The 20,566-nt window shown below is 36.4% G+C and overlaps 2 protein-coding genes across 2 annotated transcripts; one reads left to right on the forward strand and one right to left on the reverse strand.

Moving 5' to 3' along the window:
* Window positions 1–14,100: 14,100 nt before the first annotated feature.
* LOC114924253 (uncharacterized) lies at window positions 14,101–14,901 on the reverse strand. Its single transcript, XM_029288167.1, has 2 exons — window positions 14,824–14,901; window positions 14,101–14,781 (listed from the first exon to the last, which is right to left on the reverse strand). Exons 1-2 carry the CDS (start codon window positions 14,899–14,901, stop codon window positions 14,101–14,103), a joined length of 759 nt encoding a protein of 252 aa, XP_029144000.1.
* A 1,932-nt stretch (window positions 14,902–16,833) lies between these two features.
* On the forward strand, window positions 16,834–20,262 carry LOC112703012 (pentatricopeptide repeat-containing protein At3g26540-like). The gene has a single exon (XM_025754298.3). The coding sequence runs from the start codon at window positions 16,887–16,889 to the stop codon at window positions 18,978–18,980; it is 2,094 nt and encodes a 697-aa protein (XP_025610083.1). The 5' UTR covers window positions 16,834–16,886; the 3' UTR covers window positions 18,981–20,262.
* The last annotated feature ends 304 nt before the right edge of the window (window positions 20,263–20,566 follow it).

The following is a 20,566-nucleotide window of genomic DNA, read 5'->3' on the forward strand; positions in this document are numbered from 1 at the left end:
GCCAAGAAGGGTGATAAAATCCTTGAGACTCCTCCCATCTTTGATTGTTCCATCCTTGATGCATGTTGTCATTGTAATTCTCATCTCCTACAACATAGTTAGAATCAAACTCATAGCCAAATGTGTGAGAATTCATAGTGAAAAGAGAAAATAAAACAAAAACTAATAAGAAACAAGAGAAACAAAATTCTACAACTAGCAAATAAAGCAAAAATCACACTATTCACAATATTTACATATGAACAATAGCCAATAACGTAACACCATTGCAATTCCCCGGCAACGGCGCCAAAAACTTGACGGAGGAAAGATGTCGGTAAAGATTTTCACAAAAATATCGCGTTGCAAGTATAGTTCTAAACCGACACAGATTTTCTGGGCTGGTTTTGGCCCAGTTCCTAGCCCAAAAACACATATTAGAGGCTGCAGAGTGGGAAAATTAATCATTCACACTTCATTCATACAATTTTAGGTTTTAGATGTAGTTTTCTAGAGAGAGATGCTCTCTCCTCTCTCTAGGTTTTAGGGTTTCTACTCCAATTTCTTCTTAGATTTAGATTTAGTTTCTGTTTTTATTTACAATTCCTTGTAATTTATTGTTCTAGCACCCTTGTTCTTCAATTCTACTAGTTATCTCCTTCTGTTGATTTCTTTCACTTTGTTGCATTCATGTTATGCACTCTTGCTATCCTTTGATTTAGATTAATGCAATTCATATTTTATGTCATTATTCTTTCTTTAATTATTGGTTATTGTTGTCTTGCAATTGGGTATCTTAGATTTTATTATCTCTTTTAATTTTCTATGCTTTTATTTTATACCTTCCAAGTGTTTGATAAAATGCTCAGGTGGATTTTAAATTAGATTTTTATGTTCTTGACTTGGATTGATTAATTAGAGATGTTTTGAGTTGTCAAATTCTTTTGTTGATTGGTGATTGAGACTTGCTAGTTGGCTTAGACTTCACTAAATCTAGTCTTTGATTAGGACTTGTGAATTTATGTTGATTTTGCTCACTTGACTTTCCTTCATTGTTAGAGGTTAACTAAGTGAGAGCAAAAGACAATTACCATCACAATTGATGATGATAATGAGGATATGAATTCTAATTCTCAATCCTTGTTATGACTTTTCTTAGTTGTTTTTTATTTCCTTGTTATTTATATTACTTGTTCCTTATTTCAAAACCCAAAAATATGCTTTCCCATAACCAATTATAAGTACACTTCCCTGCAATTCCTTGAGAGATGACCCAAGGTTTAATACTTCGGTTAATTTTATTGGGTTTGCTAAATTGACAAACAATTTAAATATTGATTGAGGTTTAATTGTCGGTTTAAAACTATATTTGCAACGCGATATTTTGTGAAAATCTTCACTGACATTTTTCCTCTGTAAAATCTTTGGCGCCATTGCCAAGGAATTGTAAATGTGTGCCTTATTATTGGTTATTGTGAATATATTTTCCTTTTTGTTTCTTTGTTAGTTGTTTCTAGTTTAGGAGTTTATTTTCATTATTTCTTATTAGTTTTTGTTTTTATTTTCTCTCTTGTTACTATGAATTCTCACCCCTTTGGCTATGAGTTTGGTTTAAATTATGTTGTAGGGAATGGACGCTACAATGAGAACATGCATCAAGGATGGGACAATCAAAGGTGGGAGGAACCTCAAGCTTATGATCAACCATTTTGGCAACAACCTCCACCAACGTACTATGAGCAAGATCTATTCCGTGATGCATATGAAGACAATACCTATGGTGGACCTTCTTGTAGTTACCAACAAGCCTCACCATATGCCTATGAACCCCCTCCTCAATATAAGTTTGAACCACCGTACTCACAAGCCACATCTTACCAAACACCCCCATATGACCCCAATCCTTACCCACCATACCAAGAGCCTTATGAGCCATACGAGCCATACATAGAACCACCATAATTTCAACCCAATTACTCCCAAGATCCACCACCTCAATATACACCACCTCCAATGTATGGAAAATTTCAACCACAAGATGAATTTTCTTTTCCACCACAACCCTCTATAGAGAAATGTACATATCCATCAACCCAAGAGTAATATGATCGTAATTATGTTAGGCAAGTGGAACAAGAGTCAAAGGATCATCTTAAGGAAGCAATGGATCAACTTCAAGCAAGCATCCGTCAAAAGTTCGACCCATGGGACTCATGCAATGAATAAAGCATTTCCACGGATGAGTGTGTTGTGCAACAAGTAGAAAAGATAGAGAGTGTTGAACCGCTACATCCATATCATTATGAACCACCCTCTTATCATGAACCTTTTCTCTCAAGCAATGAACCCTCATATCCACTCCAATCTCCAATGGATGACACCCTTAGTGTTCTTCTTCAAGAGCAAAGAAAGATGCAAAGGGAGGTACTAGAATTCACGGATGCCTTGATCGAGATAGTAAGTCAATTAGCTTTCTAACGTTTGGACACTTAAGGAACCCCCATGGCTACATGTGGAGAATCTAATGAAGAACGTAGCATGAAGGAGAGACTAGGAACTCCGGTGGAAAATGAGGAATGTGATTTTGTACTAGAACAATTGGAGAAAGCCGTAATTCTCAGAGGAAGAAGTGGTTGAAGACTTAGGAGATGCTGAACCTCCATGGAAATCTAGAGTTGTAGAGTATTCCTCCAAGAAGCTTGAAATTGATGTTGAGGAGGCTAGTGCACAACCTCCAAGGCATGTTCCCTATGAATAATTGGATGGAATAGATCAAGAAGCAAGTTCCCTTGGTGATGATGATCATGAATCAAGCCCTCACAGTGATAAATGTGCATCCGCAAATGAACTCCTTGAGTTTGAAGAACCTTCTCAAATTGGGTTGAAGAATGATATGGAGATGGAAGTCTTTCGAAAGGGATGGACGGGAGTTGAATATGGTTTGTCAAGATCGTTGGAGACTTCTCTACCTAGGTCACCATCAAATCCTTCATTTGAGTGGGTAAAACTTATCTCTATTAACTTTACTGTCCCACTTGAGTATGGTACTCTTGAAACGGATGGCCAACTTAGGAGGCTTTGTGGCATAAGCGTAAGAGAAGGATGTTTAGTGGTTGGAGTTGTAAATCAAGACTCATCAAAGTTGCGATTTCAAGAGCTGGATGCAAGGGTCGGGCTAGTGATCAATTGGTTGGATCTAAGAGAAGAGTTTGGTACTTCATTGAGAATTCAGATTGCTTACCACTCGGCTGGAACAATGATGATCAACTTAAAGACGAGTGTGGAAACAAGATTTGGGATCTCGGCATACAAGAGGATCAACTTTGGGAGCTCAAAAATTGTGAATAACTTCATCAAGGTTTGGTGAATTCACTTGGAAATATTGGAGCTTATTGGAAGTCCAAAAGTTGGTGTAAGTTTCAAGATGAGTTCAAGCACAAGCCATATTGACAAGGAGCTCACCAAATGTCCAACTTAAGGACTTTAAATAAAAGTGCTAGGTGGGAGACACGCCACCATGCTAAACTCTTCCTATTTTCTCTTTTATTTATATTGGTAATAAATTGAATTTTTATTTTTAGTTAGGATTATTTGGTTTAAGTTGTGGTTTTACTGGTTTACTAATGTTTGGCATTAATTTGATAGCTTGTTGATTTAAAAAAAAATTGTCCCACGCGTGCGCGTAGCCGACGCACACGCGTCATATTGGATTTTGCTCTCTGGTGCATTTTTCCAAGAGTTGTGCTGGAATTGTGTGGGTGGTGAGCTTGGTGCACAACCCACCCCACGCGTACGCGTGACCCACCCGTATGCGTCACCCAACCATTTTATCTTTTCACGTGTACGCGTGAGTGACGCTTACGCGTCGTATTCTCAACCTGCAACCCATGCATACGCTTGGGCGACGCTTACGCGTTGCTTCCTGTTTTCCCATTCTTCTTCTTTCTTCTCTCCTTTTTTCTTCTCTCTTCTTCCTTTTTTACTTTCTTCTTTTCCCTCTCTTAAAAAAAATAAATAAATAAATAATAAAAATAAAAAAATGAGAAAGAAAAAATTTTCATTTTTTTCTCATCTTTCATTTTCTTTTGTTTATTGCATTTGCATAATTTTATTCATTGCATTTTAATTTTGTTTTTATAACTTGTTCTTATGTTCTTTTCTAAGTTTCTTATTTCAATATTGGTGTTGAATTCTCCTACTCAATTGTTGAGAATTTCTTGGATTATTTTGGTGCTTCTTGACTTGTTTGGTATTGTTGGGTGATGAAATTTTTAGGTCAATGCTTAATCTTTGATGACTTTTGTATCCTTTATGCATTGACATGAACTTTTAATGTCTTTCATGACCCACTCTCTCTTGTTTGAACTTGATGCTCAACATGCTCTTCATGGCATTTACTTATGTTTTGATTTTACTCTTGCATCAAGTGTGAGTTGATATGTCTTAACTTATATTGTTTTCTCACTTACATGTTGTAGCTACCATGTAGTTGAGAACCATATTCTTATTTGGCATTAGCCTCCGCCTATGTTCTATTTTCTTTGATATCTTTGTTGTAGGCTTAATTTTCTTTCTTTTTCTCTCCTTTTAGGCTGGCCACCAAGAAGGAAAGAAAAAGCTTCAAAATGGGGCAACAAGCAAGTCCTTCTGCACAAGCTTTTGAAGGAACTCCGCAGTTGTAGCAGCCCGTCCACTTGCACATCTTTGCATGCACCGAGGACGGTGCAATCTTTAAGTGTGGGGAGGTCGATACCAACTTCCGTGGGTTAGTTACTTTCTTTTCAACACCAATGTTTAGTTTTCTTTGTTAATGAGTTGATTGCATGATAGATTGCATGTGTAGTTAGTTAGTTGCATTTAAGTGCTTCTTGGTTGAAGTAATAATTTCTTTTCCAAGAAACTATTTTAAGCATTTTACTAATTTGAATTAAATTTTTTTGTTAAACTTGTTTGAAGATATTTAATTTGGAACATGATTTTAGAGCTCGAACACACAAAACCAGTGAGATTTTGAACCTATTTGATTGGTTGCATTTTGTCAACCAATATTTTATTTTTGTGTGTCTTGTTTTCTCTAAAATTTTGATCATTGTCTTGCTCGATTCTATATTTCCATTGTTTGATGTATGTATGCACTTATGTGATTGAGGCCCTTGTTTCACTGAGCTTACATACACATACGGCCTTACCTTTTCATTATCCTTTGCAAACCAATGTTGAGCCTATTTTACCCCTTTTGTTCTTTACTTTAGCACATCATTAACTCTAAGTGGAAAATAATAATGTCATTAATTTGAATCCTTGGTTAGTTTAGACTAGTGAGAGTGCTCATGAACTAAGTGTAGGAAAATTGGGTTTGGAAATGTTTGGTTTGGGAATTTAGTGTTGTATATTCTAGTGAAAATGTGGAAGAAATAGTTGAGCATATATTCTTGCATTCAATACCTTAATCATATACATTGAGAAAAATAAAAGAAAAGAAAAAAATAAAAAAAGAGAGAAAAACAAAAGAAAAAGAGCAAATAAATAAAAAGGGGACAAAATGCCCCAAAATAAATGGTGGTAGCAATGCATATGAGTTGTACTCAAATTCGATGCATGAATATGTGGGAAACATAGTTAATGGGTAGTTAGATTTTATGTTCTGATTACATGGATTGTCTTAAGTTAGGTGAAAAGTTTAGGTTAATCAAGGATTCGAATTTCAGTCCACTTGACCAAATACAATCCTACATTTACCATAACCCCATTACAACCCTTAAAAGACCTCTTAATATGTGTATTTGTGCATTAAATTTTTGTTGATTGGTAAAAGGAGAGCAAGTCTTAGAAAGAAAGATTAGTAGAGAATTGAGAGAATCGAACCTTGAACACCTGAGCGATTAGAGTGTATACACTTCCAATGAGGGTTCGATGCTCGATTCTTTGTTCCCGACTTTCATGAGCTATCTTCTTCTTACAAGTCTATTTGCACTTCATTTTATGATTTGAATTAGTGGAATCTAGTTCATATTCGTTCTTAAAGGATTTATTTACTTTTAACCAAGTAGGTAGAAGCATTTCACATTTAGTTGCATTCATATAGATAGGTTGCATTTCATGAATTCTACTATTCCTTTTCACCTCCTTTATAGCTTCTCTTGAGCTTAGCATGAGGACATGCTAATGTTTAAGTGTGGGGAGATTGATAAACCGCTATTTACGGTTTATTTTGAACTAAATTGAGTGGATTTTATCCATTATTCTCACACTTATTCATAGAATTTGCATGTTTTACATTTTCCTTCCTAATTTTGTGCTATGATTGAAAACATGCTTCTTTGGCCTTAAATTTGCTAATTTTAATCTTCTCTTATTATCATTCGATGCCGTGACATGTTTGTTAACTGTTTTCAAGGTTTATAGGGCAGGAATAGCTTAGAGGATGGAAAGGAAGCATGGAAAAGTGGAAAGAACACAAGAAATTAAAGGAATTGTTAAGCTGTCAATCCTGACCTCTTCGTATTAAATCGCTCATAACTTGAGTTACACAGATCCGAATGAGGCAGTTCTAGTTGCATTGGAAAGTTAACATCCGGGGCTTCAAAATGATATATAATTTGCCATAGTTGCCTTGCAGTTAGGTGAAGCGTACGCGTGGGCTATGCATATGCGTGACCAGTGCAGCAGGCAAGCGACGCATATGCGTGAGCGACACGTACGCGTGACCAGGAACTTGCGCAGCAACGCGCACGCATGGCCAACATGCACACGTGGCCGACGCATACATGTGACATAGCATCACGTGCTGCAGATATCAGAATTAGCTGGGTGTGATTTCTGGTCTCTTTTTGGCCCAGTTTCAGACCCGAAAATGAAGATTAGAGGCTGCAGAGTGGAGCTGGAAGGGGGGAATTCAATCATTCAACATTCATTCACATAATTTTAGGTTTAGATGTAGTTTTCTAGAGAGAGAGAGAAGTCTCTAGGTTTTAGGATTTTTAGGTTTATTTCTTCTCAAATTCAGATTTCTACCTTGCTTTAATTTAGATTTCTTCTACTTTTATTTGTTCTAGCACTTTAGTTATTTACTTCTCTTATTGATTCCTTTATTTTGCTAATTTAGTTTATGAACTCGTGTGTTACTCTCAATTTTCATTAATGCAATTTATGTTTCACGTTTTCTTATTGTTCAATTGTCTTACTATTGCTATTTTCTTGCTTTGGTTAGTCTTAGATTTTGCTATGTCTTGTTAGTTTTTCTCTGTTTTTATGTTGTGCCTTCCAAGTGTTTGATAAAATACTTGGGTAGATTTTAATTTAAATTTTTATGTTCTTAATTTGGATTGATCAATTAGAGACTCTTGAGTTATCAAATTTCTTCTGTTGATTGGTGATTGAAAATTGCTAGTTGGCTTAGACTTCTCTAAATCTAATCTTTGATTAGAACTTGTGAACTCAAGTTGATTTTGCTCACTTGACTTTTCTTCATTGTTAGAGGTTAACTAAGTGAGAGCGAAAGGCAGTTAACATCACAATTGATGATGATAATGAGGATAGGAATTCCAATTCTCAATCCTTGTTAGGACTTTTCTTAGTTGTTATTTTATTTCCTTGTTATTTTACTTTCTTGTTCCTTATTCCAAAACCCAAAAATATACTTTCCCATAACCAATAATAACTACACTTTCCTGCAATTCCTTTAGAGACGACTCGAGGTTTAAATACTTCAGTTAATTTTATTGGGTTAGGTTAAGTGACAAACAATTCAAATTTCGATGTGAGGATTCATTGTTTGTTTAGAACTATACTTGCAACGTAACAATTATTTTTGTGAAATTCTTTACCGATAATTTTCCTACATCACCCCTCTAAAACCAAAACAGTAAATGATGAGGGAAAATAAAATCTAACAACTCAACTTATAAACAGAATCTTCTATGTTTTTGTAACCTTCGCACCTGTAGCTGAAAGGGGTGGAAATAGGGGATAAGAATTGGGGATTTCTTAGTAGGGTCAGGGTGTAGAGTTATATTCATTTTATATATATTTGGTTTGCAATAACAGTCAACAAAGTACAATCTAATTCAATAATTATAGAACATAGAATCCAATCACAAGCACACACAATCATAGAAAACACAATCACAAACAAGTATGCGCAAACAAGTATGTCTATCCCTAGTGCAGGTAATGAGCTCATCTGTCGGTTTTCACCTGCTCCCGACGTAACTCAGCAACCTTTGTCTGAGTTTGGTTTCTAGTGTCATAACCTTTGTAAGCAACCTCTGTCTTACAGGTGCGACTCTCTTGAGTTGATGTATGCAAACATAACCTCTGTAAGCAACTTCTGTCTTACAGGTGAGGCTTTCTCTAGCCAATGTATGTAGCGATAACCACTGTAAGCAACCTCTGTCTTACAGGTGTGACCATCCCTTAGATTGGCCGATGTATCTCTAGAAAGCAAATCTCGGTGGACTAACTACCATATCTCTGCTTGTTTTCAGCAGGTAAACAATCATCTCTACTTCTCTCCTTTTCTTTTTGTTCTTTCTTTTTTTTCTTTTCTATTCTCTGCTCTACTGTGGCAGAGGTTCTTCAGATTCTTTTAATCTTTTAACTCTCAGCTCTCATTTGGCAGAGATTCTTTAAATTCTTTTCCTTTCTTTTCTTTTCTCGTCATTCTTTTAATTCCTTACTTTTAACATAAAAAACTATCTTCACACTCTTCCTTTATCTTTCCCTAAATATTTTATGAAGATGGGATCATGAAATCCTTAGCTTAGATTTGTCTTTCTAAAGTTTTTAGAAAATCTTGTATGTATACCACTCTCTGTTTTATTTTTCATAATATATACAATAATATTCTTATAAAATAATATCCTGATGAATAATAATTTATAATAATAATTTACTCTAATGTAAATGAATATTTTTAAACAAATTTAAAATAATATTTATAATACTCTTAAAACTTATTTTATAAAACCTTATTTTCAAACTTTTATTAATTACTTTTTAAACCACTAATTCTTTAATATTTTTTTGACTTTAATATTTTATAAAATTATATTTAAACATTTGCTTTGTTTTATATTTATATAAATAATCCTGAATTTTTATAAAATATCCATTTCAACCCCTGAACTTTATTTATTATCCAAAATACTCGAAAAACTTATATAATTATAATATTAAACTCAATCTTTTCATAAAAATACAAGTATATTTCCTCAAAAATAATTCTTCTTGACTTATTCTTCTCTTCACCAAGAACCGAAATCCTCCTTATTTTCTTTTTAAAATATACATTTAAATCTTAATCTGTTTTTGAGTTTTATGGTTACCAATTTTTCACAGCTTTTAATTTAATTCATCGGCCATTAAACCTCACCCACTTTATTCAAAAACTAATGCAAAGAACCCAAATCAGTCTCATTATCACAGTTTGGGCAGCACAAACATGACCAAATCATAAGTTTAATCACATATAACAATATATCAACAAAATTTAATATAAAGTCAATCAAACTCCATCAATAATCAATCATAACAACCATTCATTTATCTAATACAAATTTAATCGGTGAGAATTTACTGAAATTTTACTTCCGTATGAAATCAAAATACTCGAGACTAAAGAGAAGCTTTCTGATCAAGCTGCCGAAGAAAAAAATATCAGAAATCGTCTTTATCTCCTAGAACTTCAGTTGGTCGAACTCAAGGGATAGGAAAACTACGTCATTGTCAACTTCTACCAATCAAAAATAGCACCAACATATAGAGATGGAGAATACGAATATTTTTACTAGATTAGATTTTTTATTAGAGTTATAAATAAAAAAAAATCATGAAAGAAAACTTCACGGTTCCAAGGTCTCTCGTCTCACTCTCTCTCGGCTTCTCTTCCTTCTTTCTTTTCTTAAGTTCATTCAGTGCATGAGGAGTGATAAAGAGTGAAGCAGAGAGGAGATTGCAAAGAGGATCAATGTTGTGAGAGAAGAGTGGCAGAGAGAAGAAGTTCACAAAGTGAAAGATTTCTTGCTGAAGATAATGGAGAGTCACAAAACTTGTAATGAAGTTACAGTGTAGTTTATATACCATTAGTAATATTTTGCTAAACCACTAAGTCAACCACAGTTAGTCCTATTAGAATTCTAACTCTAGTAACTTAACTAGTCTCTATATAACTTCTTTATTATAAATATCTAAGCTGAGCTGGCACCTATATCAGCTAACATCCTCCCTCAAACTAGGAGTGTTAGGACTGTGAATGTCCAACAATCCTAGTTTGGAACAGCATGAATTGAAGGGCCCTGGAGCTAGTGTTTTAGTCAATAGATTAGCTGTTTGATTGCTAGAGGTCACAGGAAGCAGTTTGATGATACCCTCATGAGCTTTGTCGCGAACTATATGGCAGTCCGCTTCTATGTGTTTTGTACGCTCGTGCAGAACAGGGTTGGCTGCCATGGCCAAGGCAGATTGGCTATCACTATAGAGGGTGAGAGGTTCTTCATGATTAACTCCAAACACTTGCAGTAGTCAAAGTAACCAGAGGCCTTCACATGTTGCATTTGCTAAGGCTCAGTATTCGGCTTCAGATGAGGACCTTGATACTGTCAGTTGCTTACTACTCTTCCATGAAATCAATGTTGTGCCCAAAAAGAAACAGTATCCAGAAACTGACCGTCGGGTGTCGGGGTATGTTGCCCAATCAGCGTCTACAAAACCTAAAAGTTTAAAATCTGTAGCAATAGGGAAGAATAGAAAAGTAGAAGGAGCATTTTTTAAGTATCTCAAAATTCGCAGAGCTGCTTTGAGTGTTCATTGGTGGGAGACTCCAAATATTGACTTAATTTTCCAACCGCAAAGGCTATGTCGGGTCTTGTGTTGGTAAGGTATTGCAACTTACTAATGAGTTTTCTATACAAAGTAGGTTCAGATAGGGATTCCCCTGAAGTCTTAGAAAGGGGAATGGAATAGTCCATTGGCGTCGAAGCTGGTTTTACCTCTAGTAACCCAAATTCCTCCAAGAGATCCGTAGTGTACTTCTTTTGATATAAGGCAAGTCCATGTTTGTTATAAGCAACCTCCATGCCTAGGAAATATTTGAGCTTTCCTAAATTCTTGATGCTGAATCTGGCATCTAGAACAGATTTGATGCTCTCAATTTCTTTAGCATCATCCCCTGCCAACACGAGATCGTCCACATAGGCTAGAATCGCAGTAAAACCTGAAGTTGTTCGCTGGGTGAACAATGAATAGTCAGACTTTGATTGTGTGTATCCAGATTCTGCAAGGACTGAAACAAGCTTGGTGTTCCACTGCCGGCTCGCTTGCTTCAAACCATATAGCGACTTGTTCAGTTTACAAACCGAACCAAGAGGTGCTTGCAAACCCTGAGGAACCTTCATATAGACCTCTTCAGGTAGATCCCCATGGAGAAAAGCAGTATTAACGTCCAATTGTTGTAGAAACCATCTCTTTGGGACAGCAATGGACAATAGAACTCTCAGAGTAGTCATGCGTACCACAGGACTAAATGTGTCGAAATAGTCAAAACCGGCTGTTTGGGTGAACCTTTGCAACTAATCTTGCTTTGTGTCTTTCTACAGTTTCATCGGCATTAAACTTCACCTTAAAGACCCATTTTGAACCGATAACATTCTTCCCAGGAGGTAGGCTAGTAATAGTCCATGTTCTATTATTCTCAAGAGCTCGAAGCTCGTCATTAATTGCATTTTGCCAACAATTCAGTTTCACAGCTTCATCAAAGGTTTTGGGTTCTGAGATGGCTGCTATGGCTAGTGAGAAATTTTTAAATTTCGGGGACAGCCTATTGTAAGAAACATATTTTGAAAAAGGATACTTATTGGCAGATGAAAATGATAATGTAGCTGGAATGGTGGAGCATTGGTAATCCTATAAGTATGCAGAGGGTTTCTTAATTCTAGATGATTTCCTAGGAGCCAGATGTTGAGTCATGGAAGATGATGATGCAGTGTTTTGATGATCAAGGGATGCATTGTTATCATTAAATGATGCAGGGGTATTATGCAAATTCGGAGAGTCAGGGATGACTTCCTCGAGATGCCCATGAGATGGTGTGATGTGTAAGGGATCACCATGATGCTTGGATGCATAATACAGTTCACAATTCAAAGAATCATCATATTGATGCATATTAAAACTTTTCTTATTTGTGTCATTGTCATTAGATGAGTTCAATGCTTGACAACAATCAGGAATAGCATTAATATAAAAGGGAACTACATTCTCATAGAATTGAACATGCCTAGATATAAACAATTCCCGTGTATATAAGTCATGCAAAACAAAACCTTTTGTGTTATGCTTATAGCCTAAGAAAACACATTTTCTTCCTCTTTTGTCAAATTTCTTTCTATAAGTGGTTAGTGTAGTGGCATAGGCTAGACACCCGAAGATCTTCAATTCCATTATACTTGGAGATTTTTCAAATAAAATCTCATAAGGGGATTTGTTCATTAGATTTGAGCTGGGTATTCTATTTATGAGATGGGCAGCGTGCCCAACTGCATATGTCCAGAAGCATTTTGGAATTGAAGAGTGAAACAATAAAGCTCTAGCCATGCCCAAGAGGTGCTGATGCTTTCTCTCAACCACCCCATTTTGTTGGGGTGTTTCCACACATGATTTTTGATGTATGATGCCATTATCATTGAAAAATTCATGCAAGTTGAATTCAGTCCCGTTATCTGTTCTAAAACACTTTACTGTTGTGTTAAATTGGGTTTTCACATAGGCCACAAATTGTTTTATCAAGGTTTGGACTTCAGACTTGAGTTTCATAAAACAGAGCCAAGTGAACTTGCTCTTGTCATCAACGACAGTTAGAAAATATTTATGTCCAACAGTTGAAGGAGTGGCTATTGGGCCCCAAACATCAAGGTGCACTAAATAAAAAATTTTATTAGATTTTGTAGTACTATTTACAAAAGGCAGTTTCTTTTGCTTGGCAAAGTGACAAAAATCACATGGTTTCATATTTTCTGTATATTCTATGAGAGGGTAACTCCTCTTTATTACATGCATTCTATCTATAGGAATATGCCCAAATCTGAAATGCCATAAAGTTGTAATGTCTTTTGCACTATCAGCTATATGCAATGTGGATGAGCCGCTAGTAGTGTGGGTGATGTGTCCAGCAACTGTGCTTGTGTGCTTGGGATGAGATGATGTTAATGCAGTGCTATTTGATGACTGTGGTATTAATGCAGGAATACTCAATGTGTATAAGCCTCCATTCTCATTAGCATACCCAATCATCTTCCAAGTACTCCTGTCTTGTACCTCACAAGTAGTGTCAGAAATTGAAAAATGACATTTCAATTGTTTGGCAGCTTTAGAAACTGATAACAAATTGAAAGTAAAGCATGGAATGTACAGCACTCCTGTGAGATACAACTTATTTGAAAATATTACTATCCCAGCAATATTAGTAATTGTTTGATGTCCATTTGGCAGTTTAACAAGAATAGGTTTGATATGTTGGTAACTGTAAAAATTAGCTAAAGAGAATGACACATGATCGGTTGCACCACTGTCAATGACCCAAGTATGTGGTGAAAAAGTTTTAGTGAACAAAATATGTGACATTTGAGAGCTCATTGTTAAAGTGTATGTTGAAATACCTGGTTGTAGTGAGGGATTTGGGTTGGTGATTTGATTAGGCTGTAAAGTATTGTCTTGTTGGAGAAGTGCAAGCAGTGTGTCTTTTTGCTCTTAAGATAAAAGAAGATGTGATGTCTTACTATCTCCTTTCTGAGTTGAAGTTTGCAGTGCCTCACTGGATTCTTCACTGTCCTTTCCAGATAAGGTGGCTGCACAGTTTATTGTCCTCTGCATCTGCCTCATGTGCGGAGGAGGTCCATACTTCTTGTAGCAGCTGTCCACTAAGTGTCCAGTTTTATGACAATACGAACAGAGTTTAGGAGGTCCTCTTCCTCCTCTACCAGATCTACCTTTTCCAAAACGACCTCTACCTCCTCTGAAGCTATTTGCATTTGAGTATTGTTGTTGTCCTCGTTCACTCTTAATCAAATCCGAGGAACTCATTAGAGCTCTTGCATCATTGATCTCAGGCGAGTGCAACTGCCTCTCTTATTGGGTTAAGAGTGAAAATGCTGTGTTGACGTCAGGTAAAGACTTCATAAGCATCAATTGAGATCTGACATTGGTATATTCATCATTAAGACCTCTCAACAATCTCACCAATTGCCTCACTTTCCTGTATTTTCTTACTATTCCCAGACCACAAATGCATTCTGGACCACATAGACACTTCAGAATCGGTTGAAAGGTTTCTAATTCCTCCCAAATAGTTCTTAATTTTGTAAAATAGGCAGTCACAGAAAGGTCGCCTTGCCTAGCAGCATACATTTCTTCTTCTAATTCAGCAACCCTAAAAATGTCTCCTTGGTGGTACCTATGCTCTAAGTCATTCCACATATCGCATGCATTCTCATTCCAAATCACACTTTGAGAGATTTCACTACTTAATGACAAGTTTAGCCAGGCTATCACATATGTATTACATTTTTCCCAAGCAAGAAAGTTCATGTCTGATTCTTCAGGTTTGGGGAGAGATCCGTCAATAAACGACAATTTATTCTTCGACTTGAGTGCAAGTCTCATTGCTCTAGCCCAAGAATGATAATTTGAAGCGTTAAGAGTCACATTCACCATTGAGATTCCAGGATTCTCACCTGGATGTAGATAATAAGGGCTGCTTAGATCCAACATCACGTTTGCATTGCTTGAGGATGAACGATCAGATCTGTTCTGAAAATTTTAAAAATTGGAAAATTGATTCAGAAGTCTTACAAGATTCTGAATGTCGCTCAAAGAGAATACGTCTTCCATGTTCGAACTTGGATTCTCCAAACTTTCTTCATTCGCCATAGTTGGGCTGAATCGGGAAGCTTCAACAAAAATCTCTTTCTTCTCTCTTTGCTAACTCGGATTCTCGTCACTTTCGCAACCTCCACGCTCACCGCACCATGATAAAGAGTGAAGCAGAGAGGAGATTGCAAAGAGGATCAATGTTGTGAGAGAAGAGTGGCAAGAGAGAAGAAGTTCACAAAGTGAAAGATTTCTTGCTGAAGATAATGGAGAGTCACAAAACTTGTAATAAAGTTACATTGTAGTTTATATACAATTAGTAATATTTTTCTAAACTACTAAGTCAACCACAGTTAGTCCTATTAGAATTCTAACTCTACTAACTTAACTAGTCTCTAACTAACTTCTTTATTATAAATATCTAAGCTGAGCTGGCACCTATATCAGCTAACAAAGAGAGAAAAAGATAATTAAGGATAATGTTAACAAATAGTTTGTAATATAAAAATCCTATTAAGGGTCAGTTATACATATATGTTTTTCTTTACAAAAGTCACGTTATTTCTTTCGTTTGGTTATATATATATATATATATATATATATATAAATAATATAAATCAGTTTCCTTTCTTTGTTTCCAAATGGCTTTGGCCACTTCCTTTTTTTTAATTTAATAATAATAATAATAATAATAATTTTTATTTTTTTAAATGTTTCATTATAATAAAAATTATTCAAAAATGTTAATAGATTTTAAACTCAAAAATTCATAAAATTTAATTTAATTATTTTAAAAAAAATAATTTTTTAAATAAAATTTTTAATAAATAAATAAATTATGAATAATTTATTATTTATCTTTTAAAAATTTGAATTATTATACCACCTACCCACTATCTCTAACTCAATTTTTTTCACGTGAGTCATTTTTTTTATGCAACAATTCAATAATAACTACAATCACTATAAAAATTTTAAATTAAGGTGATTTTTTAATAGTCACCTTCAAACCCTACACATCACATAAAACTTCAATTCACTATTTCAAAATAATCACACTTCAATAGAGTGAATTGAAGAAATCCAATTTCAGAAACAAAAAACATCACACCTCAACCGTCGAGAACAAAATTGAAAAGTATCAAACATTAGAGAGGAAATTGATTATCAAGAACATAGACGTAATGTAGGTCTTGTACCAAGAGAACCCAATCCTAGCCTTCACCAAATGATTCAAATTCAAATCGAACTTCCTTGGGTACAAATGAGTCCTCCATATGTGTCGCTGTAGGTTGATTCCAACACTAATTTCTCAAGAACAGGGCACCTAGCGAAAAGCATCACTATATACTCATGACAAAAAAAAAAAAAAATCCTATTCCCAACGTGCAGTACCTTCAGCGAAAGGAGGGACACAACGAAGGGAGCCCCGAGCTCCGTCGACTAAGTGTCGCACGTTCTCTGGACCTCTTCGCCGGCGACAACGACAACGACCCCAACGAACAGAGTTTCTAACACCTCGTGACTTTGACCTGTTGCCATCCCCTGACGAAGCAACTGTTGACGTCTCTTTACCGCAGAAGGCTGCCCTCTTTTCCGCCGTCGCCTCCCTCTTCTTCCTTTCTTTTTCTTTTTTCTCCCACTTTTGTTCCTTTTTTTTTGTTTCAATTTGTCTGTTTTAAGGGTAGTAGAAAGGGGTGGAGTAATGGGTGGGTGGGACTAGGGTAATTAGTAATAATAGAAAAAGGATATTTGTGTCATTTTAAAAATTATTATGTTTAAAAGGATGACTTTATAACGTTTTGTAACGTTAAGAATGATTTTAATAACAAAAAAAATCGGAAACGATTTTGATTTTGTCCTCAGACATTAAAGACGAAAATAGTACTTAACCCTTTTAAAAATATACCACAACAATTCTATTATTTAATGAAAAATTTAATTTTTATATAATAAAATAGATAAATACTTTGTTTTTTAAAAATTAGCTTCAAACCAACACATAAGCCGAACCAAGTCTTCTGGTCTTTCCATTGTGCCCTTACATGGGTGTAAGTGCCGCTTCCATACTCAACCAGCTCCTCCACGCAAAGAACCTCAAGCCTCAACCACGCTCCACCGCAACCAACACCACCAAGGCGGCCATCACAACCATCCTCTCCCACGTCAACGCCGGTCACATCTGTAAAGCCGCCTCCGTCCTCTTCGCATTCCCGGCGCCCTTCCCATACTCCCTCTACGCCCATCTCTTCCAACACTGCACCTCCCCACGCGCAGTCGTTGGCCTCCGCAAGGCCGAGTCCCACCTCCTCACCTTCTCCCCCAACCCACCCATCTTCCTTCTCAACCGAGCAATTGAGGCTTATGGAAGATGTGACTCTCTTCGGGATGCACGTGAATTGTTCGATGAAATGCCGCAGCCAGACGGTGGCTCTTGGAATGCGCTCATCAACGCTTATTCCCAGAGAGGTTTCTCGGATGAGGTTTTCAAGCTGTTTTTGAAGATGAATAGGTGTGGTGTTTATCCCAATCAGATAACTTTGGCTGGTGTTCTTGGGTCGTGTGCTGTGGCTTCTGAGATTGTTTTGGCCAAGCAGGCTCATGTGACTGTTGTGAAATTTGGGTTTTGTCGCAATGTGATTCTCGGGAGTTCCCTTGTTAATGTCTATGGAAAATGTGGGCTCATGGTTGATGCTCGTAGAATGTTTCAAGAGATTCCAAGTCCCAATGCTGTCACTTGGAATGTCATTGTGAGGAGGTATCTTGATGCTGGCGATGCGAGGGAGGCCATTGTCTTGTTTTCGCGGATGTTTTTGGTGAAGGTTCGACCATTGCATTTCACATTTTCAGCTGCTCTTGTTGCTTGTGCGAGTATCTCTCGGCTGGAAGAGGGGATGCAGATACATGGGGTGGTTGTGAAGTTAGGTCTTCACGAGGATAATGTTGTTTCAAGCTCACTTATTAACATGTATATGAAGTGTGGTAAGCTTGAGGATGGCCATGAGATTTTTGATCAGATTGGTTCCAAAGATTTGGTGTCTTGGACCTCGATTGTATCTGGGTATGCAATGTGTGGGAAAATATGGGAAGCAAGGAAGATTTTTGATGAGATGCCTGAGCGAAATGTGATCTCATGGAATGCAATGTTGGCAGGGTATGCTAGATTTTGTGATTGGCACGAAGCATTAGACTTTATATATCTGATGCTTGGTAAAATTAAAGATGTTGATCATGTAACACTTAGTCTGATGTTAAATGTCTCTGCAGGTCTTTCAGATCAGGAGATGGGTAAACAAGTACATGGTTATATATATCGACATGGTTTCCACTCAAACCTGAGTGCCGGCAATGCTCTTCTTGATATGTATGGTAAATGTGGGAACTTAAACAGTGCCACAGTTTGGTTTGACCAGATGAGTAATCGGCGTGACTGGGTTTCTTGGAATGCTTTGTTGGCTAGCTATGATCATCATCAGTTGGGTGAACAAGCACTAACAAAATTTTTGGAGATGCAGTGGGAGACAAAACCAACAAAGTATACCTTTGGAACTCTCTTGGCAGCATGTGCAAATAGTTCTTCTCTTAACTTTGGAAAACAGATTCATGGATTCATCATTAGACATGGATTTGAAATGGATATTATAATCAGAACTGCTTTGGTCAACATGTATTCTCGATGTCGATGCCTTGAGTATGCTATCGAGGTTCTCAAGGGAGCAATTTCCAGAGATATAGTCATTTGGAATACCATCATTTTTGGATGTTGCCACAATCATAGGGGTAAAAAGGCGCTTGAACTTTTTCAACTGATGGAAGCAGAAGGCATCAATCCAGACCAAGTGACGTTTCAGGGAATTCTGCTGGCTTGTGTTGAAGAAGGCTTTGTTGATGTAGGTACTGACTGCTTTAGATCAATGAGCAATGAATACTATGTCCTGCCCTGGCTGGAGCACTATGATTGCATGATTGAACTATATAGTCGGCATGGATATATGGACGAGCTAGAGAACTTTCTCAAAACAATGCCAATAGAGCCCACTCTTTCAATGTTGAGAAGGGCCTTTGAAGCATCTCAGAAAAATAGATACTCAAGACTAGGAGAATGGATTACACATAAACTTAATGAATTTGAACACTAATTAATTTCAACCAACTGCATGTGTGATTATAGCAGAGATCTGATCTCTGTTTCAGATTCTAGCTTTGATTTGCCGCTATGGACGACTTATACATGCAACTGCAGTGAGCACGAGGTTGTTTGGATTTGCTGAAAGAACATGATCATTGCTATTGTGCAACTGAAACCACAAAGAAAAATCCTTGTCCATATAAAAGTGGCAGATTTTAAGGTATACAAAGAGAAGCAAGTTTCACAGTGCAAGCACATGCAAAGAGAAAGGAAAGCTACATTGTTACAGAATATGATCAAATGATAATCTCTTTAGCGTTATGGAGCATTATCAAAGTTGGAATTGAAGATTCAATTTGGGAATCAGATGACAGTAAAGGCATTTGCTGGAGGTATCATCCTAGAGGCTGCCTAATCCTTATTTGTAGAACAGAATTGCAGAAGAAAGTTGTTTCTGCATTCATACCAATTATGTATCTCCTGATGAAGGTAGGTTTAGAAGTACAAGTATGCACCACCACCAGGTACCAACAACAAAGTATTGTTCTAATGGAAGGTGAATGATATAGTGGTCCCAAGATGTTTGGTGTTTCAATGATGCATAAAAGTTTGAACTGTATATTAAAAGTTCCAACTGTCGCCACTTCACTGTCTCTGCCTCCATCATGTTCAATCTTCTCTCCTTTATCTTTCAACTTTTTCCAACAACACCACGGTTGCCGCCGCCACGTTACCATCAACACCATTGACCATCATCATCCACCACTCTCAATCTTCAACCACCATAAAGAATGTCAAAGTTCTTGAAATCTTGACATAAAGTTCACTTTCAGCATTGCCATGGCCACTCCCATAAAAGTCTCAAATGAACGACATCATCTCATGCATCAAAGAGGACAATGAGGTATCCTCCTCCTCAACTTGAGTCCTACCACTGAAGGCCTGATTCAAGCTCCATTTTGTGCCCATTAATGGGATCACATGTTGCAACAAATCAACAAAGTTTTTGGAAATTTGATTTTGTAAATTACATGACTATTAGAAAAGATCTCTTAGGCTTTTATTTAAGTTTTAATATATTTTAATTAGGACTATAAATAAGATTGAGATCCACCCATGTGAAAACTTTTCTTCTCCCAATTTTCATTTCGCACATTTTACACTTTTTTTCTTCTAGGGTTTTTCACACCATGAGCAACTAAACTTTCATTGTTAAGGTTAGGAGCTCTATTTACTAAATAGATTAATAAATATTTGTTCTTCTACCTTTGATTAATGCTTTGACTATTATTTAAGGATTGGTTTCGATCTTTATCCTAGGGATTAGTGATTATTGAAAAATAACTCTAATTCTACTTGAATTCTATTTGAGTATTGGAAAAGTTATATCATTAGAATTACAACTTGAAACCAATTTCTCATAACTTCTAATCATCTGGACGTAGTGTGGTACGTGATATATAACTGCATTATGTTTTGGGATTCTTAGGGTTGTGTGGCTTATAAACCCGAAATTGAACTTAATCTTCTGATATAATTGAGTGATCAAGAAATTGATAGTCGGTTATATTAGAGGAGATTGAGTTTAGGAAAAGG

The sequence above is a fragment of the Arachis hypogaea genome, chromosome 7 (genome assembly GCF_003086295.3).
Source record: "Arachis hypogaea cultivar Tifrunner chromosome 7, arahy.Tifrunner.gnm2.J5K5, whole genome shotgun sequence".
Taxonomy (NCBI): domain Eukaryota; kingdom Viridiplantae; phylum Streptophyta; class Magnoliopsida; order Fabales; family Fabaceae; genus Arachis; species Arachis hypogaea.